The sequence below is a fragment of the Apteryx rowi genome, unplaced genomic scaffold (assembly GCF_003343035.1).
Source record: "Apteryx rowi isolate R43461 unplaced genomic scaffold, aptRow1 scaffold_442, whole genome shotgun sequence".
Taxonomy (NCBI): domain Eukaryota; kingdom Metazoa; phylum Chordata; class Aves; order Apterygiformes; family Apterygidae; genus Apteryx; species Apteryx rowi.
Window position 1 is genome coordinate 126,907 of NW_020450697.1, and position 25,803 is coordinate 152,709.

A 25,803-nucleotide genomic window follows, 5' to 3' on the forward strand; every position below is an offset into this window, starting at 1 on the left:
GCAGAGGCCCCTGTGGCTTTGTGTCTGTGGCGGCTTTTGCTCTTGGGAGGCATGGAAGGGGATCGACAGCGCTCGCTCTCGMTCTCGAGCCCCATCGATGCCTCTGCAATTCCGGACTTGTCTAGAGGCTTTGATTATATTTCTGGATTGTCCATACTTTTTGTCTCCTTGAATTAATTTGTATTTTTTTTCATTATTTAGTGAATTATTACTGTATAGATGCTAATTACTTGAATAAAACCTTTGTCTATCACTATCAGAAGTTTCTTGTTCTGTCTGTTACGAAATGTTAGAACACCTTCCAGCAGTGCTCTCCCAGCGTTTCAAGGGATTGACATTGTCAGTCTTAGTATTCTTGAATTTTTTTACACAAACCAGAGCTGAGGCCTTTCTGTGATTCTTTAGATCTTCCTTAAAGCATATGTATTCACAGTGACTTCACTGACCATACAGTGGCATGAACTGAGACAATCCAGTGTATCATAGCACCATACACGTGCAATTTATAAACAGAACTTTAAAAAATGGTAGCAGAAAACATTCATAGAAATTAACCTTTAAATTGTTTCAGGAAAACCTCAGAAGCTTTTTTTTTTTAATGTGTGGCCACTGTCAGTGCACTGCAAAATGAACAAAATCTTTGGGTTTTGGTCTAGGAAAACACCTTTTCTGGAGGTAATCATCATGGACCAACTGAAACTTTAAAGCTAATGTTGTTTAACCTTCAAGCAGTTCATGAAAGTTTAAACCAGAATAAAATTGCTGAGGAAAAAGAAGAGTTTGAAAAAGTAAGTGGTCCCTTTCCTTATATTGTATCTTGTTGATATTGATCTGCCATTTACATTTCTGAGAAATATTTTTAGTCCTTTTATGGGCTAGGGCTCCAGTCAGCTTACAAAGAATACTGCCACAGGGTTCAACTCCGTTTGAATCAAGGACATACGCGCTCTACATTGCTATGCCCTAAAGCCAATACATACTTGTTGTTGTTGTTGTTGCTGCCATTGTAAATTGGAAACTCTGAGCTATGCTGTGCTATAATCTGTCCTGTTTCCCCGTGGCATTTTATGGCAGGTCAGTAATATTGATAGATGGCCTCAGCTGTGTTGCAGAAAGTAGTATTTGTAATCCAGAAGATGGCGGCATTACAGGCAGTTCAATCAGTTGCTAGTACATGGCAATAGTTATAACACTGAATGAATTGCTGTATTCTGGATGAGTTGTCTTCTGATAATATCCCAACTAATCCGAGGCTTTGAGGGACATGTAGCAATACTTAGAAAAATCAGACATTCTCAAATGCTCTATCCTTGCCTACTTCAGAATCAATGAGTTTGTATTTTGTGGTCCTTGAGTTTCAAAATAATTTCATGCACTTTATTATCTCTTTATAAGTTTTTTGTAATGTTGCTTACAATGTGTTCTTAAATCATATGTGCCTTGTAAAGCTTACACTAGGTAGTGAATGAAATGATCCATATATCTGGATCAAGTGGGCGGGAGGAATGGGCCAACAGAAACCTCATAAAATTCAGCAAGAGCAAATGCAAGGTCTTGCACCTGGGAAGAAAGAGCCCCTTGCAATAATACGGGCTGGGGACTGCCTGTCTGTGCTGAAAAGTCCCTAGCGGTCTTAATAGCTACAAGCCAAACGTGAGCCAGCAGCGTGCCCTGGCAGCAAGGAAGGCCGACGGCAAACTGGGCTGTATGAATCAGAGCACAGCCAGTACACTGAAAGAAGTGATCGTCCCTCTGTGTCCCCCAGCACACATTAGACCACATCTAGAATACTGCATCCAGTTTGGGGACCCCCACTTCAAGAGAGACGTCGATAAAGTGCTGGAGGGCCACCAAGATGGTCAGTGGGCTGCAGCACTTGCCTGACAATGGGAAGTGGAGGGAACTGGGCTTGTTCAGCCTGGAGAAGAGAAGGTTTGGGGGGGAACTAATAGCAGCCTTCCAGTGCCTGGGGGGAGGGTGTCAAGAAGACAGAGCCAGGCTCTTTACAGTGGTGCATGGTAGAAGGATGAGAGAGAGCAGGCATAAATTGAAACAAGAGGTTCAGACTGGGCATGGGGAGAAATTTTTTTCCCTGTGAGGGCCATCAAGCAGTGGAATAGGTTGCTCAGAGTCATTGAGCAGTCTCCATCTTTGGAGGTTTTCAAGATGTGTTTGGATAAAGCCCTGAGCAACCTGATGCGACCACATAGCAGCCCCTGCTCGGAGCAGGAGATGCGAGTAGAGACCTTCTGAGGTCCCTCCCAAACTGAATTACTTTATGATTGTACAATATAGAGTGGTTCACAATCCAATGAAAAGTGCTATAAAAATTCCATGCTTACGGTCATATTCAGCTAGCTTTCTTTTCCTCAATCAGCAATTTTTTTTTTTTAAGCTTTCTGAAAAAGCAGATGCTGAATTGGAACTGTGCAACAGTGAGATGATCCCTGTTACTGATTCTCTTCAGAAGTAAGTGACCATTGGTGTTCTGACTTTTCACTCAGTTTCAGAAAGTAGTGCATAGAGAGAATGATAAATTAGCTGAGAGAGTTGTCATGTGATCTGAAAACTTTGTTAGAATAAACCAGTAAGTAATAAAACATGGCAGTTCATGGACCAGAGAAATATCTAATGAATCATTGCAGAGATTTACTCTGTTAATAAACCTTTGTATCTTCTGTATTGAAATAAAATCTGCACACCACAATAAATTGAGTATTGCTACACATAGGTGGACTTTGAAATAATCAAACCTGGAGAAGTTTATGATGTGGGACAAAATATTTTCTTACTTTTTTTATTGCTTGGAGAACAATAACTGATAGGAAACATAGTCCATATATGAAATCAGCAGAGTCCTAGTGAACAATTGTAAGTGAATAAAGAAATACTAAGTTTAAGAAAAGGCAGAATGGAAAACAGGTTTTGATTATTTAGCATATTTGCTTCAACAAATCTCAGTATTGCTGTCTAGTTCTATACTGCAATGTTAAATAAAATGATTTTTTTWAATTAAAAAATACAATAACTTTTAGTATTGATAAGCTGTTTTCTGACATATTTTGCAGCATTTAATGTGCTGTGTGAAATAACCCATTGCTGTAATAATTTAAYAGAAACTGCATGTTTATGTGAGCACCTGCATTTGAGAAAACATATTTGAAATTTCAGTTTGAAAAAGGTTATTTTGTTTCAATCTTAGTGTATTTTATAATCTCTAAAACAGAATGAATTCAACAGTTAAACTTGGAGATGAGAACTGTATCTAACACCATTCAAACTGCTAAACTGTTAGTAAGAGATCAAATTTTTTTAATGTAAGTAGTTATATGTACACTGTTATGAAAGTCTTTATTTTTCCTAATCTAGGGCTTTACACCATTTGTCTCGTCTTAAAAGTCTTGTTGAAGATACCACTAACAAGCAGGAGCAAACTGATGATCACCAGGAAGATAAACAAGAAGAAAAAATGAGTGATCTGTGAAGCTGATATCTAGGACTCTTTTAATACTGTGTAATTTAAATAATGCGATGGCCTGTCCTTTGGTCAGAATCCTTTTTGGAAGCTGTGCCAGTGCATGTTCTCAGAAAGTATTACTCAGTATTTCAATACCTATTCATTATTGTGCATGCGTTACTTCAAAACTTTATTTGTGGTTCCAGTAGGATCTAACAACATGTGATGAGAGAGATCTTTTTAAAGAATATTTAATTAAAGTAATGTGAATGCTTTCATGGAAGAAGCTCTGTGTCTTTGTAAAAATAAAAGCTCTAAATATTAAACTGCTTGGCCAGTTCTAGTCACCACTTAACTGCACAGATGATGAAAACCAGGGGGAGCTGAGTATCATGTGTAAAGTTAAATGGGAAGCAGTAACGTGATAATGCAAGGTGTTCGGTGCTGTCCTTTCTAACAGGACGTGAGTTGTTGTAACTGTGTGCTCCTTGTTCCGCCCACTGCACGCTTATCAAATGTCTTGTACCCAAAAGTGTCTGAAGTCTTCTTCATTGCCCCCCTTTCGCATCCTAGTGAGGCCTGGTTCTCTGGAGGGAGAAAGTACTCGTTCAGAAGCCTCGTGTTTAGGAGCAAAGAACAAGTTACAGCTGAACTGGTCTGCCAGCAGACTGCTACTGTTCATGGCAAGTCCTAATCTCCCTTCTGCTTTCCTTGGCCTTGTTCTTGGCTTTGAAGCTCATCAAATCTTTCACTGGGCCTAAATAGGCAGAAAAGTATTTTTAGCTGTGTAGTTGAATAGAATCAGCTCACCAAAGCCACCAATAAGCACTGGAACTTGTTCAGGGGAGAGAAGAGCAGGACTTCCCCTTTCTTGGCAATAGCAAATTGAGAGAGAAAGAGAAAAGCTGCAAGTGGTAGAATTGTGGCTTGAAATATATTGACAGAACATTTTGAAAGAAGCCTTTTGTGCCTCTTCTCTGGCTTACATCTGGCATTTTATGCACTCAGTAAACAAAACTGCATGGTGAAATGCCTTTCTAGTAAACTATTTCTTTTTAATCTGGATATTTACAGGTACACGTGAGAAAAGATGTAACTGAGCCTGTGTTGGTTTTGAGGAATGAAAAACAAACCAAAAGAAAACATGGAAGGATGATTAGCTATGCATTCCCCCCACCTTCCTGTTGAGAATTAGTAAGTAGAGACTGGGAATAATGATGACTGTTTTGTGACTGTCACAGGATCATAAGTTCTACAAATTTATGTATTTCAAACACACAGATTTCATCAGTCTGTTTCTTAAATGCTGAGAGCTACATCTGAAATCAGAGTACAGAAAATGAAATTACTTTTCTAGAAAACTTTTTTGCAGAAGCTTTTATAAAGTATTGCATTGCTGGGACAGGAATGTACAAACCAACTAATATTGCCCTGTAACTGCTGCTGGGTAACTGTTGTCTGTATTAAAACAGTATCTGACTGCCAGAGGTCGTTTTAGGGAAGGAACTCAGATGCGGAAGGAAAGATGACAATTTTTTTCATGACATCATGCCTGTCTCAGCGTGGATCACCGTGAATTTCCTGTATTTTTGCACTAGCCTGGATGCTGTGTGTATGCAGTTATGCAAGGCGTGCGTATGCCGCGGAGCTTGAGCCAGGACTGCTGCAGGCTCTCAGCACAGCTTACCAGTGCACTGCCTGAGCTATCACAGCTCTGCTGTTTCTGGTCTGGAGCAGGCTTGTGCCTATCCAGCTCACAGCAAAAACATTTATTCATCCAAATGTGCAGATACTCCTTGGGGTGCTGGTAGCACAGGAGAGGTGTGCTCAAAACAAGACCTGATGTCCTAAGAGTACTTAGATATTTTAACACACTGAGACTCCTTGTATCCTGCTTGCGGGGGTATATAGGACAAGACACATAAGACACCCCCCACTTTTCCCTTGRTGCTGAGGCAGAGCTCTAGTTTGCTGTTTAGAAAACCTTTTTCATTAATTCCCCTTTGGAGAGTCCTCCCACCTGGCCATAGCTGTGCAATTCCTCATTCCCTGGGCATTTTATTAGCCCGAGAGTCATTTATTCTCTCTCCTGTGCCTCTAGATGCTTCTTTTTTTTATCTATTTCTGTTTAGTTACACAGCTTTCAGTCCCTGATGTGGTGTTTCAGCAGAACTTTTTCTTGGTTATTGTAGCAGACAGACCTGAGTAACAACATCAAAGAACTGCTGCTAAGCTGACATTGCTGAATGTTAGTATTTATTAGCTTTGTATTGGTAAGGTATGAAAGGCCTTAGTGATGGAGAGGACCCATAGTGTGAGGTAGTATGGTGTACAAGATAAAAGTACCTTAAGTATGTGTAACCAAGCACCAAGCAAGTGATGTTTGCCTGTTATAAACAACAGAAATACAAAAAAGAACATAATAGAATAAAATAAAAAATAACACCAATAAAACAGCACTAGTTGGTAAGTGGAGACAACTTGTTTCACATAAAAAGTTGTTTTAACATGCAATCAAGAGTTTTATGGTTATTAAACAGCATTTCAAAAAGCAATTTGATCCCTTACATATCAAAATAAAAAAGTAACTTTCTGAATGTATACACTAAGTGCTTCTTGCAATTCTAGCTAGAATTTGGTTTGCTTAGAAGTTAGAATAGAAAAGCTACCACTCAGGAAAAAAAAAGTGAATATGTAAGTAAAGTGCTGAACAGAGGTAACAGCTGTTTTCAGGATGATGCCACTGATGTTCTTATCATTGAGGCTATGTCAGAGGACAGGAATTTTATCGAACTATAATCTTCTGTAGTGACAGTGGAGGAAGAAAAGATAGGCAGAAAGATAAAGACCGGGATTTGGAGGAAATAATTGGGATAAAAATAAAATAGCTGGGATAGTTTAAAGGAAAGTCATTGTTTCTCAGCAAGTTACAAGAACTGTTTGTTGAGGATGTACATGAGTATTTGTGATTGTGTGTATTTGCATATACAGGAAATCTTTTATGAGGAGAGCACTTCCTGAATTACAATGTATATATATCAGTAAATCTGACCTGAGGAAGGTAAAGGCTTTGATGAGGAAAAGCATCTTGCAGTTAGGTCTTGTGAAGATCCTGCCTGTGGTAAGAAAATGACTTGGCATAGTGGGACGTGGTGGGAGGAGAATAGACAGAATTTTTGTCTGTTTTAGGGATTTTTGCCCTTCAAATGCTTAATGGGAGAGTCCACTGTAATACCCGTTTTGAAATGGAATGACTGTACACTGCAGTGATCTTTCCTGCTGTAACAGTCCATCTGCAAATCTCACTGCATCAGTGCATTCACACTGATAAAAAAAAAGGGCTGATGTAGACAATCTGGTAGTTTCAGACTCCAAATAACATGAAGGCTGGCCGTGCTTACAGCACAGGTTAATGTGGTTAGAATTTACAGCCTTTTTAGTCTGAAAAAACTGCAGCTCCATGGTCACTCATTATCAACCTATGAATTTTTTTCTATGTAACTATGTAACTCTGACACTGTCAGAGAAGCTTTGTTATCCAAAAGATGCTTGTCGAGTCTCAGATTTATATAACTATCTGGACTGTGAAAGCACTGAAAATCATAATGGGTATTTTCTTTCTTGTTGATCATGGATTCTATGTTAGTTTTTTACCATAGTTTTCCATTACTGTGTGTTACCCAAAATATTTGGCCAATATTATTGTTGGAAGTTCTCACACTGTGGAGGGGGAAATGGGAAATTTCACAAGGAAATGAGAAAAACTTGTTATTAATTCTAATTGACCTGATGCTGCCAATGTGAATTGCTGAGATTTTCAAAGCCGTACCAGAACAGAACAGAGAAGACTGCTGAGGAGAGAAGAGCTCTATCTCATGAGGAGAAAAACATTTTTTTTAATTTAGGCTTACTAACTTGGGAGAGAAAGACTTTAAACTAGGATTCGTGGGAACTGATGACAAAAGCATGTGAAAGAGTTTTAACAGTGGAAGGTAGTCAGAGGCATAGTAGCTATGGATTTAGGGCTTTTTATAAAAAGATTGAAGCAGTCCAAAAATACAGGATAGTGAATCTGTCTGCTTAACATTTAAAATGTCTGTGTACTCATGCAGGATGTATGAAAACTAAATGGAAGAATGTACAAGTTTCCATATAAAGTTGTGATTTAGGCAACATGAATGTTAACTTGGTGGGATATTTCATTTGTTAATGAATTAATAGAGAAAAAAGTAGTGGTGGTTCTTCAAGAACAGTGGAGGGAAAGAGAAAATTTCTCTATGAATGTTTATCTCTGTTGAAGTCTAGAATATAGAGGGAGATGACCTGTTGAAAGTGTCTTGATCATAATAAAGGGAGAAAAAAGCCTGAGTGTTATTATGTTCAGAACCTATCATTAAAGACCACCAAACCAAGAAGATAAGATGGACAGAACTTTTTTGTGAACAACTAATAATCATTTAATTTGATGAGATATTATTTAACCAAATATTTGTTGGGAAAAGAGTAAATAGACCACAGAGTATCCAGAATATTTTTAGAATGTGATGATGCCAGTTTTTGTTGCAGAAGGTGAAGATAACTACAAGAATTTTCTTACAGGGGTTTCATGATTTTTAGAATGAAAAGGAGGAAGAATAGAAAAAAAGCACCTTCAAGAAATTAAAAGATGTGGTTTGCAAAATCCAGTGAGAAACAATCTAAGGAAGAAAGGTGCTCAGGAGTTTGGCAGTTCTTAAAATAAATATATATGTTTAAGATATATTTACAGGCTATACAGATATGGAACAAGGAAAAGAAATATAATTTGGCTTGTACCCTTGAAAGTTCTCCAAGAAGGAAGCATAAAGGAAATAGCTGGAATTGCCCTTAAATATGAGTCACCATGAACTTTTGTGCTTTTTGGAAAGGCCAAAGCACAAAAATGAGAGACAAGTAGGAAGACCTGTCAAAGATGATACAGTAACTCAAAAGTTCCTTATTCCTTATAGCTGTAAGGAAGGACCCAGGAAAATCTTGGTTGATTACTCCTCTCCAGAGAGTAATAAATGATGTCAATAAAGGCATACCATTTACTTAAAACATCAACTGTAATCAAACAACTAACAACACCTTTGAAAAGGGTGGTGGATTATGCTCAGATTACGACAGGGAAAACATGATTGAGAGGTATTACGCAAGTTACCTGTGTTCAGTGGACCGTGCCTCCCGGAATTAATACTAAACTATGGAGAACTGGCTGAAGCTATCTTAGAGTTGTTAGCAATAATGTCTAAGAACTTATTGTAGTTGCATAAGAGACCAGTAGCTACAAAAGTACAAATAACGTGCCTGTTTTTAACAAAAATGCAACTAAATTATGCCCAAGAGATACAGACCAATAAGCTTAACTTCAATTTCCTAAAAATTCAGAAGGACATAATCAAACCTGGAAGATATCAAGGAAATGAGAAAAAAGAAAATCTACAGATTGTAATGAACACTGTGTATCAAACCAATCTAGTTTCCTTTTTATGACAGGGTAACAGACTGAGGATAGGGGAGAAGAAATGTCATGTATCTTGACTTTAGCAAAGCTTTTGACACTCTTGTGTACCTCAAAACAAGGAATCATAGTCTAAATTAAAATACGTAAGGCAAGTGTTACGATGGTTGGAAAGCCATACTTGGAGAACAGTTAACATTGAAGTCTATTGCTATTCATTATTTTCATTAATTTGGTAGTGTTAGAGACGGTCCAGAGGAGAATGACTGAAATGGTCAAGGAGACCAAAGAGCTGCATAGCAGGGAGAGACTAAAAAGGCTGGGACTCTTCAGCTTGGAGAGGAGAACATACGTCTGATGTTGCCCGAAGCCCACAGTGCGGGAGCTAGGGAGGACTCAATGAACCTGCAGGACATTTGTTTAGGATGGAGAAAGGAATGTTCTTTTTTTTATCCAGGAAGCAGTAAATCTCTGAGGCTGGGGGTATCAGCAGGTTCAGAAAGGACCTGGAAAAAGTCATGGACTTTTTTATGGAGTGAAATCTAAAGGGAAGAGGCTATTCCTTTTAGCCTCCCTCATCCCACAGTTATGTGTGCTTATAAACTATGAAAAGAGTAGCCTGAAAATAGTAGCCAGCCTATACTGTCCCTAAATAGCATCTCTTAATGTCCTTTGGGAGAAAAAATACTGGGCTGGTTGTATTGTTGGCCTGATCTAGTAGGGCATTTTTGTATGTAATTAGGTCCACGTATGGGAAGGACAAGATGTAATAGAGTTTAGCTACAGCAAGAGTGATTTAGGTTTGTGAAAACCTTTTTAACAATAATAATTCTTAAGTGGTGAAATAGGTTGCCAAATAAGTTGTGGAATCTCAACGTTTTTTGTGGTGTGTAAAAGTGTATTACACAACATCCAGAAGGAATAATTTAAATGTATTTGGACCCTTAGCATAGGTGAAGAGACTAGATGACTTCTGAGGATTCCTTTCTGCCTTTTTAAAAAGTATTGGATGGTTCAGCTTCTATCTCATTGTCATGTTGTGTCTTAGGGTTCATGAATAACGTTAAAGCTGAATGGGGAAATTGTCAGGCCTTTCTCTTGTAGTTCAGTAGAGTTTTTTTTATTGCAACACATTTTGCCATACTAAGTATCATTACTGTTACTATACAAAAGATGATGAGTCATTTCCCTGGGCTCTTTCGGTAACATAACTGAGAACATATCGGAATTAACATTCTTGTGGACTAATCTATTTCAGCTTTACTAAATGGATAACCAAGCATTTGAAATGSACGGAGAGAGCATACCAAGTTCTTCAAAAACAGCAGAGTGGCCAAAGAAAGAGGTACGAGTCAGCTTCTGTTATGATGCTATCAAAATACTATTAATAGTCAGTTTGAAGGTTAAACCCTTGCTTAATAAATATGACATAATCAGATACTATTACTATTATATACTTTTTATATATGTGTGTGTGTATGTATGTATGTGTATGTATATGTGTGTATATATATATACACACACTATTAAGAAGGTCCTACAAGAAAATAAAAGCTCTAAAGGGCTGCTATTGCTGAGATCCTGACATGGAGTAAAATGTCATAGCTCCATGTGCATTCGCTAGGATCGGACTATGAGGCATGATTCTCCGGCCCCATTTTAGTTAATAGCAAAACTCCTATAGCTACTGAATAGAACAGTTATCTTTGGAGGATTCCCCATTGATTTTAACAGGAAGAGCTACTTAAAAGCTGATCCCATGGTAATGCTTAATGTCTCTACTTAGTTAAGTATTTGTGTACTACTTTATTAAAAAAMATTTTTTTGCCCTTGAGAAAAGTAATTCTCTGTAATTTTCCCATTGAAATTTTTGCTTCTTGGGATTTGAATTAACTTCATACAATGAGGGTTGGCATATCACTCATAAGCTGAGACATTTGCAGTCAGCACAGTGATGCTTCCAGACTGTAAATACACCCAGGTTAGTGATTCCCTCACAACATAACCTGTTCCACACATTGTATTGAGGTTGAATGTTTTATATTAGTTATTATTATGTAATATGTACAGTAGTCTCTCTATTTTTAAAAATAATTATTGAATTGGTGCCACTACTGTGAAAACGCTGTAAATTAAATGTCATTCAAGTCTGAAAAGCGGAGATTTTGTATGCATTTGAGTTTGAAGTGTTGTTCTCTGGAACTGAGGAGACTCTGCGTGGTCTGAGTACTACTGTTATAGTATTTAATTGAACACAAGCTTTAAAAAAGGAGTAATTTAAACTATAAAAAGAATTATTACAGAATAGAATAGGGGGATATTTTGAGCACTTTTCTGCTGGCAAGGGAAATTTATTTGTAGAAGAGATTTTGTCAAATAGATTCATGAAAGGAGGTCATTTTGTTAAAATTGCTAAGTAATTTTCAATTTTTTCATTTCTGATTGTACAGCTTAAGAAATCATTGTACATAGCTTGATTTTCAGGCACTCATCATCTGAAAATCAGGCTTTTAAAGACAGATCAAGCTGTGCACCCAGAATCACCAGAGTTCTAAAATTTGGGCCATAGAATTTATTCATCTGAAGCCGCAGTTTGTAAGAAAAAAGATAAAGGGGCAGGAAACTCTGAAAATCCTCACCAAGGTGTTGCTTTGTTGTGCCAGAACACTCTCTACAATTGCAAGGTGGATGACGTTATGAGAGCATTTAAGAGCATTTTTAGTGCCTTGGCCATCTATAAAGAACTTCCGTGCTTATGTATGCCAAGGTGCTTCTCTGCTTCATCCTTCTTCAGAAGCCTGAATGTCCTCAGAGGAAATTTTGAGTAAAGAAATGATGCAAAGAGCAGTTTAATACAGATGAGATTTCCCCCTGCTGGCCCATCTTCCCACCAGGGAGCTGGGCCATTGAGAGCCTTCTGTGAGATATGAGGCAAAGCAGAGACAGCGTTTCTTCTTCCTCGCCCCACAGGCAGACGTTTGCTGTGAGCTGATGCTGCAGGTCTTTGGAGTCTTGAGATATAGATTAGAAACAGTAATGAAAAAACATTAAGTGTTTGGAAGACCATGGGATGAGGAAGATGTGCTTTTACTTGGTGAAATAACGAAGGGACAGCCACAATCTGATGCAATTTGATAACATACTCTATAAGGTTTCCCTGTGCTGAGCCCAGTAACTTGGCTAAATGTGCGTGTTCCTGAAAGCTTTACTGTTTTCATTACAAAGGAACTATCAGTTTTTCCTGTTTGTTATATCTGTTACTGATTTCTTTTTTCTAAAAAAAACATTTCAGGAAAGAAAGAGCTCCTGCTCCCTAATGAAAATCTTTCTAGTTTGTCTGTTGGCCTGTGTTATCACCACCGCAATAGGAGTGCTGGTCCTGTCCTTGATCTATACAGAAAGCATTGGCTTTATACAAAGGACAGTTGTTAAAAATGATGACACAACCTCCCAAGCACCAGCTGAAAAAGAGGTGGATATCAAATTCCGGTTCCTGAATCAGCTGGGAAAATCAAAGGTAAATTGTTCTTTTTGTGCAATAATATTCTAGCATTATATATAGAAATATAATGAATTCATCTCACCTAACTTTAATAATTTGAGCACTAGGTGTCCAGTCTAAACCTGTCATTCAGGCTTCTTTTATAATCAATGAAGAGAGATAAAAAGTTCATTCCATTTCATAACAGATGTTGGAGGTGATATGGGACCTTGGAGGTTCCTTTGGGATTCTGAAATTATAGGGTAGGAAATTCTGAGAAACATAAATGGAAAGCTCAAATCTAAATATAAGCTGAGTAGCACACTAACATTTTACTTCTTATGACTGAATTCAAACAAATTCTTATTTTGCAAGAAAAAATGAACTCCATGGTCTTTTTTTCAGTGAGTGAAAATGAATTAACTCACAATGTAATGAACTCTAGCAATTACATTGTTTCTGTTTAATTGTATTTTTGTACTTACAGAAATGTATCCTTTCAACAAGCTCTAAAGGCATGTTCCATCTTACGAATATATCTTTACATAGAAAATAATTTCTGATTAATTTTTATCACAGCTTTTCAGCAAAAAAGAGAAAAGGATAGATTAGATAGTAGGACACTTAAACTGATTACAGCTATTCTAGTACTTTTAGGTGCTAGATTTAACTATGTAATACTCTTGAAACAAAGGCGTTTTTAAGAGGAGGGCATCCCTTTTAATATGCCATTCCTGAGTGCAGGGTGATTTTTTCAAGTATAAAGAATATTCTAGAGACAGTACGAATATTGGGAAAGGAACAGCTTCAGGTACGAATAATTTGCAACTGTTTCCACAGCCCTAATTCAGGAAAATATCTTACTCAGGAAATTTTCTAAATGTTTTGAATCTAAAAATTTAAGCATAAACTGATTTCCTAAATCGGACTCCAGAATGACATAAAAAGAGGAGCAGATATTTCTATCCTTAATACCACTATTTAGCTCTCATTTGTAGAAACAATACCACTACATCATAACATGAGAAAGTAATTGTGAAATGTGACTAAAATACATGCAGAAAGAATCCTCACTGAGAAAAACAACGGGTCCCTTCAGTATTATTTAGACTAGGCATCTTCCAAAATATTTTTGGATTGTTTGGTCACCACTGCCCACAATTAATAAAATTCTCTTCTGTCACTAACTTTACAGGTACATCGTTTCCCAGGAGGTGATATTCAGTGGGCAAGATTCAGGAATGATGTAAATGAATATGAAAGTGTTGAAGAAATGGAATTTGGAAAAAGTATCAATAACTTTCGCTCTAAAATGACTTTTGGAACCTTACGGATCAAGAGCAATGGGCTTCGGGTTCCCCACTGGCATTTTAATGCTAATGAACATGGCTACCTGCTAAAGGTATTATCTGGTTATTTCAGCTCTCCCAATTGGATTTGCTTTTAAAGCATCATGTACATATAGAAAATGTACATATGTAAATAAAAATATACATATACATTATATACGAATGTTAACCAGTAATAAAAGTAGAATTATCATTGATTCACGTATGGCATGAGTTTTATTGCTTCAGATAACATTTTTGAACTGAGGTGCTTGAAACAGACTATTTAATGTTGTTACTTGCAGAACTGTCAAGCACCTGTAGCTTCCAATAAACAACTGAAGTCAGCAGAGATTATGGATACCTGTAACATGTAGAATTTTATCTGTTTATCCAAGAGCTTATAATGCTTTAGGTACTTAATATTTTAGAGCCATTATAGAATCATAGATTTGAAGGACTGTTAAGGTTCTTAAGAAAGCCTCTGGCTTCATCCTGTATATTGGTGCAGGGTGAGAATATCTAAGCGTTTCTGAAAGGGCATTGAATCTGTTTTTAAAACCTTCCACGAAGGAGCTATTACAAAGTCCAAAAATAGTTGTCTCCAGTGCTTTATAACACAAACCGCTAGAAAGTTTGTGCTGCTGTACAACTCACATTTTTGTTTATTGCAAAATTTCTCCTTGTTTACCTCCAGTGGCTGTGGAGACCCTCTGATCATCTTTGTTTCTTACAACAACTGTTTATATGTGGAAGACTATTTTGTTCCCATGTAATCTTCTCTTTCCTAGACCAAATACCCCTCCCTGTTTTTCCCAAAAAACTCTCCTTTGAAAATGTTTGCCCTTTCTCACTTTAGTGTCACATTTCAAATCTTTAAAAATAAATAAAGAAAATAAAAACGATAAATACAAACTCGCAGTGAGGAACAATTCGAGATAGCATGTTAATCTGAAAAATAAAAATCTTTCTGTGGAAGCACAGGTACTTAGATGTATCTTGATTATTAATTATATTTCTAAGAGGAATTGTTCATATTTTTATTAGAGTATAACTGAACAGCTCCAACTGGATGGGGGAATATCCTTGGAGTGAGGCATTCTACAGACACCTGGCCCTTCTCCAGCAATTTTTGGTCAAAGATGGCTCCTTTATGGCTAGTGACAGCCTCTTGAATAAGAAATAGCTTAAATACGAGCAATGTGTATTTGTCATATGTTCTTTAAACCTTCTAAAATTTTGTCACTTAAAATACTATTCTGGATTCAGTTTCACAAAGGCTTGTTAGAGACAGAACACTGATATTTGTTTTCCCCTAACAGCCTTCAGATTCCTTGAATTATTGATTTGCCATACATAAGTTACAGTGAATAAAGTCTCTGAGGAAACTTTCATTACTATCGTTATGTTACAGGGTACCGCCTGGGTTGGAGTAGTTGATGCAGATGACAGCGTGGTTACCACATACAATGTCACAGCTGGCCAAGTGATCTTCTTCCCTAGAAACACTTTGCATTGGATAAAGAACATAGGAAAAGAAGAATGTTTGTTCTTGCTTTTTTTTACRACACATGAAGAACTTAAGACCTTGGATGTAGATGATGCATTTTTCTCTACCCCAGAAGATATAGCAGCAAGAGCTTTAAAGGTCTGTATGATAGGATAGCTAGCCTCTATCTAACCTTCTTGACATTGATATGTCAGGTCCAGGCTTTCTGTATCTTTTTTAGGGAGGTTCCCTAACTCAGCTGGTCTCTTCAGTCCCAACAGTGTGGAAGGATGTACATATGTCCCTTGTGCAACACTGTGCCACCTTGTGTGTTCCTTTACAAATACAGAGAAATAAATGACACGTTTCCTCCAAGAAACTTTTTCTCCTCCCCTTTTCACACTTGTCCCAAWCTCATGGAGAATTCTCCACAATTCCAAGGACAGAAGGGAAAATAACACAGCGAAGTCCAAAGTAACTTCCCAATAGCCTCTTAGTAAATGTTGTGCTATCAAGAGGTCTCATAGGAAACCATAGATAAGGCCATCTTCTTGCTAAAATTTCTCTCATTTGCACTGACCTGTTGCCAAGGTCCCTTGACCAAGAATATGGCCACAGAGCTTCTGCTCAGACTGAGGAATCTGCATGTTCAAACTGTTGAGTTGTGACAGACCTTCCTGTCTGTGAAACGATCTGATGGGAGATGGACCAAGTTAAATCTACTCCAAATCTGTGTCGTAACTGAGAGGCAAGGGCAGAGCAAAGGAGCAAAATGAACTATTCATAGGGCTAAGCAGTTAAAGAGATGAGGTATGTCCCCAGGGCAGAATTTGTCTACCATCAAGTGTTAAGGTGGGATACTTGATGAAGTACAAATTTAATTCCCCAGTTTGCTTTGTATATCTGCCAACTTAATATGTACTGTGTGTCCTGCAGCCGCAGGGTGGAGTTAACTTTATCAGAACATTCAAGAAGCAAACAGAAGATCAAGCAATTAACCTCCCACCAAATTTACAAGAGCTTGTACAGAATGCCAGCTATGTGCAATCTCCAGACAACCTTGTATGGCGGTACTTCTACGACCTCAAAGGTACACGTCTAAGAACTTTTTATGTAAGAACTTTCTGTGTTTACAGAGGGGAAGATCTGTAATTGGTTCACTGAAACATGCAATAAAAAGTATATAGAAGAGTGATAAGTATTTAAGGAGGTAAAAAAAAGAATGGGAATAATTTCTTATGCAAAAATGGTGCTGTTTTTCTTGATGGTATCTCTAGTTACTGCCCTTTGAAGATGTATAATTTGGCCCTTATCTCACTTCTACTGTTTTACCCTACTGATTGAAATAGTCTTTTGTTTTTATCTGCAACAGTAGATGTGAGAGTGCAATGCCAGGGAGCAGCAGGGCTTCAGCACGCTACTGCCCAACTAAAGGTTCTCTACTGATGTATCTAACCAGAGCTGATCTGTTCATTGCTATAGTTCCCTTAAGCAATAAGCACCTATACTTTTCATCCATAGATGAGGATTTTATAGGCYGGGAAGCCCTGAAGAAGACTAGCTGGAGAGTGACTGAGCTTTTTAGAATATCTGGTATTTGCATATGAAACTGCAATGAATAAACATCTTAACATATACCTAACGATGCCCTCCCTTTTCTTTTACAAAAACAACTTTATAAACAGCATTGAATGATATTCACTGTTTGTTTTATCAGCATTTGTATTAAACAACTCTCTGTGCAGACTGGACCAACTGATTAACAGAGAGCACCTAATAAACATAGATGACAGATTTTAATTCTAAGTACAGCTGTAAAAAACAAATGTAGGTCCAGAGCTCCACACACAGCTGATGGCAATTAGAAGAAACAGATATGTGACAGAAATCTTTGCACTTGGGTCAACATGTTCTTTGAGCTAATCCTCTTCTGTAACAGACAGCTAAAAAGTGGCCAAGTTCTATGAAAGTCTCTTTCTCTGGCCAGGACCTATACATTTTCAGCAAGGAAGGCACAGCCCATAGCTAGACTTATTAGCTGTATTCTGCTTGAAGATCTAGCTATACCAAGACAGTGCTTCAAGAGACAAATATGCCAGATTTGCAGCTTGTTTGCATTGGTGGGGCTTTGCAAAGTGTTGCGACACACAATTAGTGCCATAAAGGTTAACATGAGTTAATATACTGAAGCTTAGTATGTTCTTTAAGTGTATTGTGATTGATAGTAATCGTATTTGTGACAGGAAAAAATGTTGTATAAAGGCAGAGATCTGCTCATGCAAGAGATAAGTAATTTAAATTCAGGAAAAAATTCTAATATGAGGTTTTTATTATGGTGATCTGTCTGTACAAACATACAGTAAACTGGATTAATTGTTTCTAATGTGCATAGTGTCTAGTGCACAAAGGAATAATAATCTAAATGAGCTTCCTTTCTGGATCCAGAGGCTCATAAGATTTGAGACCTGAAGTTTAGTACACAGTGATGATTTGAGGTTGGCCACCTTGTTGAAAATGCTCATTTGGCTGTCTCTGGTTTTTTTTAGGGTCAGCAGAATATCCTTTTCCAGGAGGAATCTTCCAGTGGGCTCGCTACCGCATAAATGGAACTGGATTAAACGAGACAGAGAAAATTTTTAGTGAGTCACTGAATAAGGTATGTGCTTTCAGTTGGATACTGTAGCTATTTAAACATAAGGCATAGTATGCAATGCGTGGGGGTTCATCACTGCTTCGTTTTATTTTGGGGATATAACAAACTTGAGGGATTTTCTGAACATTTTTGTTTTGCTTTTCAGCATGAAAATACCCTTACCTTAGCAACTCTCAGAATATTCAGCAATGGACTGGGGCAGCCTCATTTCCACTTCAACGCTAATGAGATGGGTTATGTCATTAGTGGCTGTGGAAAGGTAATTTGTTACATCAGTGACTGGAGTTTTGACTGTATAACAGCTACAGAGCTAATAACTGACTCCCATCCCTGATTATTAACAATACTACAAAACTTTCAAGGTCTACTCATTCCTCCTTTGTACRAAATTTTTCTCTCTGTTACATTTGTGGAAGTTTGTCTAATCAAAATGGAGTTACACAAAGAGCAGAACTGGTTCAGCAAAAAATGCCCATGATAGGAATTCTCACTCTCCTGGATACTGGGAGTATGAAATAAAAAATAGAAATAATTTTGATTTAGTGCCTCTAGGGAACAAATAAAAATTTAGTGAGAATTAAGAATTAGGATATGGTATTTTATTTTATGTCTTTCACTCAGTGCAAATCTGAAATGCAAAGGTAACTGAGATGGGATGATGGAACTCCATAATGCAAGGAGTTACCATGTTCTTACTCGGGAATTTACCTTGGAACCCTATAACTGTTTGGTGTCTCAGTGAAAGTAATGACTCTGCACTAGCTGATTTCATTGCAATGTTGGGACCCTCAGTGTGTTTTTTTCCAATAATAGCACACTGAATATTGCTATTGAATATTGCTGTTTAACTTGCTATAGGTTGGCGTTATTGCATCTGAYGTCACCACCAACTTCAACATTGACATTGGAGATGTCATATTTTTCCCTGTTGGAAGCCAACATTATATCAAGAGCGTATGTGATGAGGATTTATTTTTGATTCTAGCCTACAGTACAGGCAACCAGGTGAGAATTCATATGGACAGGGAGTAAAAAATGTTCAACCGTGCATAAGCGTATGCTTTTCTTATGCATATAAGCCTTATGCTTTGGTGCACACCTTTCAAAAGAAATTCTAAAACTATCTCAATACACTGACAGTGAAAATTCTGTTCTGGTGTGAACGGTTGACATGCAACACCTACTAAAACTCTGTACTTGTGAACAGCAGGTGAAGAAGACAAGGAACAGGTCTGTGGGAGGGAATGGTGGGCTCCCACATGTGTGCCTATATGTATGTGTGGAAGAGAGAGAGGGATGGAGTTCAGATCATGCTTGTGCGTGATGTGCTGTTGGTGTTTAAGAGACAGAGCTGGTCAGTGGGTGGACTGGACAGGCTGTGGCTCCTCACAAGCCCAGGAACCACAAAAGGGAGAGATCTTCACAAGCCTTGAACAGGTCTCTATGCTAGCAGCCAGAGCAAGGGTATATTAAGCTGAGATTATATGTACCTGATGATACATATAAGGCTTATAACGAGTTACTTATATATTTTTATATTCATTCATGTTCATGTTGTATTTGACATGCACTTTAATATTCCATATAATTAATCTTGTAAAAATGATCAAGTCATTATGATTATTCTTCATAAAATATTGTCTTTTTCTTTATAGCTGGAAACTCTTCGTATGAATGACTACTTCCATGCAACAGCAGATCATATCCTTGCTCAGATTTTTTTCAAGGAACAGAATGAGTTTAAAAAGATCCCAAAGGCTTCTAAAAAATCAGGCAAATAACCTATGTTAGCATTTAATCACTCCAATACTTTTCACATTTGCCGTATTTCTAGCAGTACTTCTTGGTACCTTTCCTGCTATTTATCCAGAGATGTTCAGAAAACAGAAGAATTTCAGGTCATTACTTGTAAAAAGTTTTTTCTAATTGTATTTTTTAACTTGTTTTATTTATAGTGCAATGTAATTTGATTGTATATCAAAGTAACTTCTACCACTGCAGTTGCCTTTTGCTCTGTGTATCATCCGTTATCCCACTCTATCTCTTCCCTCACAGTACTGAAGTTTACATTGATTTTCTGTATTGTTGACAGCACTCTATCTAGTGATGCATAAATACAGTATGTTTACACAACTCAGTCTCTTGCCTGAAATCAAGTGTTGTTATAAGCACCGCATCTAATTGGACTGCAGGAATGAGCTCTTCATACATTCATGTTGTATTCCCTTTCCCTCCCCAAACTGCAACCCCCTCAGTGAGGCACTGTGAAAGAATTTAAGACAACTAGCTTCTTTTTATGGCTTTGCCACTAAACTGCTATCTGATTTTGAGCAAAATATTTGAGGCCAGATTCATAACAGAATGTAGAGCCAGTAGCAGCTACGCTGTGTGCTAGGCACCCATGCTCCCGCTGCTAAAGATGGGGAGCATTTGGCCCCAAAGAACTGGGCCAGCAAGAAGCAAGGATGATTTGACACGCTGGCATCTATGCCATTTTCTGGTGACCCTTAAGCTCCATTTTGCCAGGTAATTATACCCAAGAGAATGGCTACGAAAGGGAAGCACAGAGATATTTTTTCATTTTCCATGGGTTAAAGCATTTTTTTCAGGGAAATGATCTCTGTCTCAGGAAAAACCTACTCAGATCACGTGCTTCAAACCAAATCAGGGTCAAAGCGGTTTACTGATTTCTTATCAACACATGATAAGCCAGGATTCAGTGAAATATGCAGTTGGGATCGATTTTAGCAGTACAACAGATAAACCATGATCCTAGCCGCTTACAGAATGTTCATAAACACCTACAAACTTCTAAACGCTCATCTATACCTAATCCCAAGAGTTTTATTCACGTGCATCTGCACACGCAGTTGCTGTACACACTCATTCCCTCATTGGTCTCTCCCGGGACAGCAGGTTCCCCTGTTCACACACACCTCCGGTTGTAGCTTTGTGTGTACCCATGCAAACACCCCTTCGGACACTTTTGGGCGTTCTGCTCGCAGACACTGTCCCGCCCCCGTTCCTCTCATCACCTGGAGTCGTCCAGGCCGTTTTGCGGAGAGGAAGGGCTGCGTGGGCCCCCCGAAAACCTCTTCTTCGATTACAACACGAAGGGGACGTCCCTGTACCCCAGCTGAGCGTGTCGACAGTATAGTCAGCTTTGCCTCCTCCTTGCCAAGGTTTTGTGAAGCCCCGTCGGGAAACATGCCCTGAGGGTGCGTTCACCGGACCGGACCTTGCAGACAGGAGAGGAGAGGGAACGCCCGAACTGTGGATCCCGAGGGGCTGAAGCACTGAGTTTTTCACTGACGGCGAGAAAAGGTGGTTTCATGCATGCCCAGGGGTAGAAACTTCAGTGTCACGTAATTAATCTGCAGCTCAGTGGTGGTTTTAACAAATGAAGGTTTTGAAAGGAAAAAGTAGTAGTTAAATGTCTAAAACGGAAGTCAGACATAAAAGCCCCATGAGGCACCTAGCTCACGATTCAGCTCTAGTTTCCAGGCCTAGAAACTACAGAATTAGGCGCAGAAGTCAGAGCTCCCGCGAGCAGCGGTTCTCCGTGGCGCATCCCCCCGGTCGCCGCACAGCCCGGCCGAGCGCCGGCGGGCAGCGCGGGGCTGGACTTCATGCCGCGAGCACCGCGATTCGCACCACAGCCCCGGCGCGAGGGGAGGCCCCGCTGCTTTTAGGGCACTGAGTGCCTGGATCGGGTCTTTCCTTGTGCCTCTTTTTTGCCTGCTGCTTTTAATCCATGTTTTATTTGACTAGAAGCATCTTTTAAAAACATATTTTCACAAGTTCAGGCTCTTTCCTCAGCTGGATGCTGTTATTCCTGCTGTGGATCTGGACGGTGACTGCCAGTAAAAGATGGCACTTTAAGAGATGTTACTTTTAAAAAAAAAAAATCCTAAGAATGTTGAAAGCCCCAAACTTGTAATTTGGGTTTTGCGAGCTGATCTCCATGAATTCGCAGATCCCGAGAAGTGGGAAGTTAGTGTGTGCGCTAGAGAAACAAACCGGTGGAAATGTTTATGTGGAAAATACCAATTTATTTAGCTCTGTTAACCGTTTTGTTAAGATTTGCAAGCAGCGGGGTTTAGGGATGAGCACTTCCGCAGCACGTTTCCAGAGCCCAGCGGGAATCCCGCTCCTACCAGCCCACTCCCGTGCGGCTCTGCGCATCGGACACCGTCTCCTCCACTTGCTGCTGGCCCGGCCCGGAGCGCTGTGCTCCGTAGGTGCCGCGAGTGCTCTGCGGAAGCTCCCGGAGCGAGGGCGACGGGAAGCGCGTTGCTGTCGTTCATCACGCTGTAATGAAATGATCATTGCCTTGAGCGTTCCCATCAATCAGATTAATAGCCTGTGAAATGCGTTTTCCGGAAGTGATTACTACCCAGTCAGCTGCTTTAACCATACCCTTGTGTTTCATAGGCAGGCTGGCATTTATGAAGACTTCTTTTTTTAAAAAGAATAAACAGTTAGCATATTCTCATGCTTATTTTTGATTTTAATAAAGTTTTGGTCTATTAATTGCAGACCAATTCTCCACTTTAGTGAAGCACTTTTTACTTAACTGTAAGCATGCATAGTGCTAGGCTAGCTTCATTACCTGTTTTATAGATATATTGATTTTAATCCTTCTTCAATGCTTATTAATACTGATGACCCAGCTGTTCTTCCAACAGATTCTTTAGCTGACTTTGATCATTATTCAGTATATTGGCTCCTGTCTGAATGGGGACATTCGTACATAAGAGTCGCTCTTTGACTGGAGTCAAGGCCCAAAGTAAAAGCTTTCTCCCGTGTGACCTCAGTCATTCGATGGCTTCAGCCAGCCTTTGGTTGTCATCGATTGGGATTTAATATCCAGTTGCATTTCTTGTCCTACCTCTTGGAATCGGAACCCAAAGAAATGGTCGGAGCACCCATGTCAGATCCCCGTTTTGTGTAAATCGCCTAAATCGGTGAATATTCATTCACTTTGGTGAGCCAAGAGCCTTGCCTAAAGTCCCGACAAAGATAGCAAAAAAGGATCCAGAGACCTTCTTCAGCCCTGCGTGCAGAGCTTGAAACTGCTGCTTGTGCAATATTTGCAATGCAAGTGCAAGACGGGCTATTACGTCCCGAGAGGAGGCAGCACAATAAGCCGTTGAGGTGTTTATACRATGCCGTGAGGGAGCCCTGCCAGACACCATATACAGTCCTTGCCATGCGTTGTACCGTGTTGACCAGCTGTCTGCACTAAAATTCTTGGCATTATTCCAGGTCATTAATACCACTGTTTTGCAGATAACGTTTGGCCGGCAAAAGTGATATATTCAATGAGTGATGAAATATGCTGTCCTCTTTTGTTTTCCCTTGATTAGTAAATTAGAGGATAGATCAAAGCAGGTGGGTTTTTTTGTTTTTTGAGTTTTGGGGATTTTTTTCTTAATGCTGCCAATCTGAGATGACAGGACTAAGATGTAGTGTGGTCTTGTCGCTGCGCATGAGAGGCTCATCTCAGGACTTTTCTTCTTTCATCTTCAAATCTCTTTATTATTTCCTTGGAGGAACTCTCAGTCAGGTATTGGGCAAAAAGCTTTTCCAGCCATGGTAATGAAAGGCTTTTCAGGGACATGGACGAGATGGACTCAAAATGCACCTAACCGTCTGTGATGGGCTTTGTCAAAGCAGATCAGACCAAACTTTTCAGCTCAGCGCCGTGAAGATGCAAAGGTTGAGTGCTGAGGAATCACTGACATTCATCTGATACAGATAGCTTCTCCCATTGCTTCAGGTTTGCTTTCTGTTTCTTTCATGTCTAAAATCATCACTTTTATGTTCTTAATAAGGTGACACGGAAAGGCCTTGGGGGGGGGGTTTCCCCAGCTGACAGAATTATCCATTTTAATTCTCATTCCAGCTAATAAAAGTGTAATATTCTCTAACTCCCATTTGAGATTTGGGATCTCAAACTGGCTGTGTGTGATGCACATCCATCCTAACTGTGCCGGGTTTTGCAAGTTCAAAAGCCAGGGAAAACTCTCGGTTAATGTGTGAATGGAAATTTGAGAACTAGCACTTTCTCAAAATACAGCTCTACTAAGAAAGCGTCATTCACTTGAAACTGGAGGTGTTGTTCAATGCAACCATAAGCCCATCGCTGGGTGTTCTCTTGGAAATAACTGGGATCAAACCTTGATCGAAACAGAACAACACTTGGTTAAAGAAGAGAGCTGCATTGCCCCCYGTGAGAAATACGAATTATGGCAGATAATTCACCTATATATCTTCTAAGTGAAGAAATATTAAATGGGATAGACCTCAGCATGTTTGGGTAATTGTGATCAGAAGCGGTAACAAAACGGGTGGGGCACTATTAAAGTATCAATTAATGAAATGTCCTATGGGACATTGTGTGATTGCTTCATGGGGTTGTGCTACACATTCGAAAGAAATGCGCAGTGTTTTCCAGTGGGCAAAATTCAGCCTCACATCGGGGAAGGGAGGCGATAGCGGAAACGTTCAAAGCCACAGAAAGTGTCTTGTAGGCCAAGTCTATAGATTTAACTGGCTCACAAGCCGCGTGCGTGTGGGTGAAGCTTGTTTGATGGAAGTTGGCTTGCAGCTCGCTTTGGGGGTGAACCTGGAGGTGGTGACCCGCTTCTTCCTCCCCGGGCGGCCGCTGTGGCACGATGCAGCTCCTGGGCAGGTCGCTGGCTCCCGCAGACCCCGCTGCTGCCTGCACCCAGGCGCACTGATGCACACACGCGCGTGCACACATGCACAACACACACAACACACCRCGCCATGGGCTTGCACCAGCTGGGCTGGTTCCCCGGAGGTTGCAGCATCCTTGGGTCCCTCGTGCATTTTGATGGGCCGTTTGCAAGGTTATGGTGTCCCGAGTGACAGCGTAATTGCCGAAAAGGCGCAGATATGAATGAACTCGTGTTTACGTCCCGGCCTGTGTGTGAGGAAGCCCATGAAATTCAGTGTATTTTAACTGGTCGGCGGGGCAGAGCCAAGCCCCGCCGGAGCTGCGAGCGCTAGCTGTCAAATGACAAGCAACAAGGGAGATATTGGCCGAAGTTTTGGGGGCAACACTGGCGTTCCTGGTGCCTCGGCAGCATTAGCAGAGGATATTGCTCCCTCCTGACCGTGTCGCAGGAGCCCAGGTCCGCCCCGGCACGCAGCCGGCAGCAAAGGACCAGACGGGTTCAGTACATCCGAGCAAAGCAAACAAAGATCAAAACAGGCGAAAGCACCTTTTTGCAGGTCTGATTTTTGGCGACGGGTTCGGCAGGCAAGCGAGCACTGCTTGGGCTGTCATCTGTTGTGTGAAGAGAGGTGGAAAAGGCGCTTTGTAGCGAATCAAACCCACCGAATCGAAGTTTTTCAGGAAGGAGTGAAAGCTCCAGAAGTCATTCTGAGCAATTTTATTGCTCACCAGAGCACACGCAGAGGACTTTGACCTGCTTCCTTGTCCGCTGTGGGCACGTGCAAGCTGCTCCGCACGGTCGTGCCCGGGAGAGCGCGGGCTCCGGGCCAGAGCGCTTCACGAGCAGCACCGTCCCTGCCGTAATTCAGCACCGTTTCCTGAACGCTTAAGCAGCTGAGGGAAATTCCCTCTCCGTAGCCGAAACCCTTCTTATTTCCTTCCCTTGAAAGTGTGTGCAGGAAGCTGGGGTTTCTGCTGCGTTTCTTGCCGGCCAGCCTGAGTTTCGCTCGGGCAAAGCCTCCGGCTGGGGTCCGGAGGTCGCCAGCAGCCCACGGGAGGGTATTTTGCAGGATCGAGGCCATTTAGCAGAATGCATGTTTGCTGGAAAAAGGCCAAATCCTGCACCACTGTAAGGAAGAGGAGCTAATCCAGCCGGACCCGAGGAAACGGGGCTTGTGCACTGAGGCCTGGGGCTCCCCCCGCCGCC

General features: G+C 40.1%; 1 protein-coding gene across 11 annotated transcripts in view; it reads left to right on the top strand.

Annotated features, from left to right (window-relative positions):
* The window catches only part of CUNH18orf54 (chromosome unknown C18orf54 homolog), a 30,794-nt gene extending 10,767 nt beyond the window's left edge, over positions 1-20,027 (top strand). For 6 of the 11 annotated variants that reach the window (XM_026076911.1, XM_026076912.1, XM_026076910.1 and 3 more), the window contains 3 exons: positions 657-788; positions 2,396-2,469; positions 3,370-3,735. In XM_026076911.1, coding sequence (XP_025932696.1) covers positions 657-788; positions 2,396-2,469; positions 3,370-3,484 — 321 coding nt within the window. In that variant the 3' untranslated portion in view covers positions 3,485-3,735. Of the gene's footprint in view, positions 1-656; positions 789-2,395; positions 2,470-3,369; positions 3,736-4,531; positions 4,652-6,448; positions 6,579-10,197; positions 10,285-12,231; positions 12,457-13,615; positions 13,823-15,162; positions 15,397-16,173; positions 16,328-17,783; positions 17,894-18,035; positions 18,150-18,748; positions 18,896-19,545 lie in introns of those variants that run through there. The other 5 variants (XM_026076916.1, XM_026076915.1, XM_026076917.1 and 2 more) reach the window with 5 other exon arrangements.
* The last annotated feature ends 5,776 nt before the right edge of the window (positions 20,028-25,803 follow it).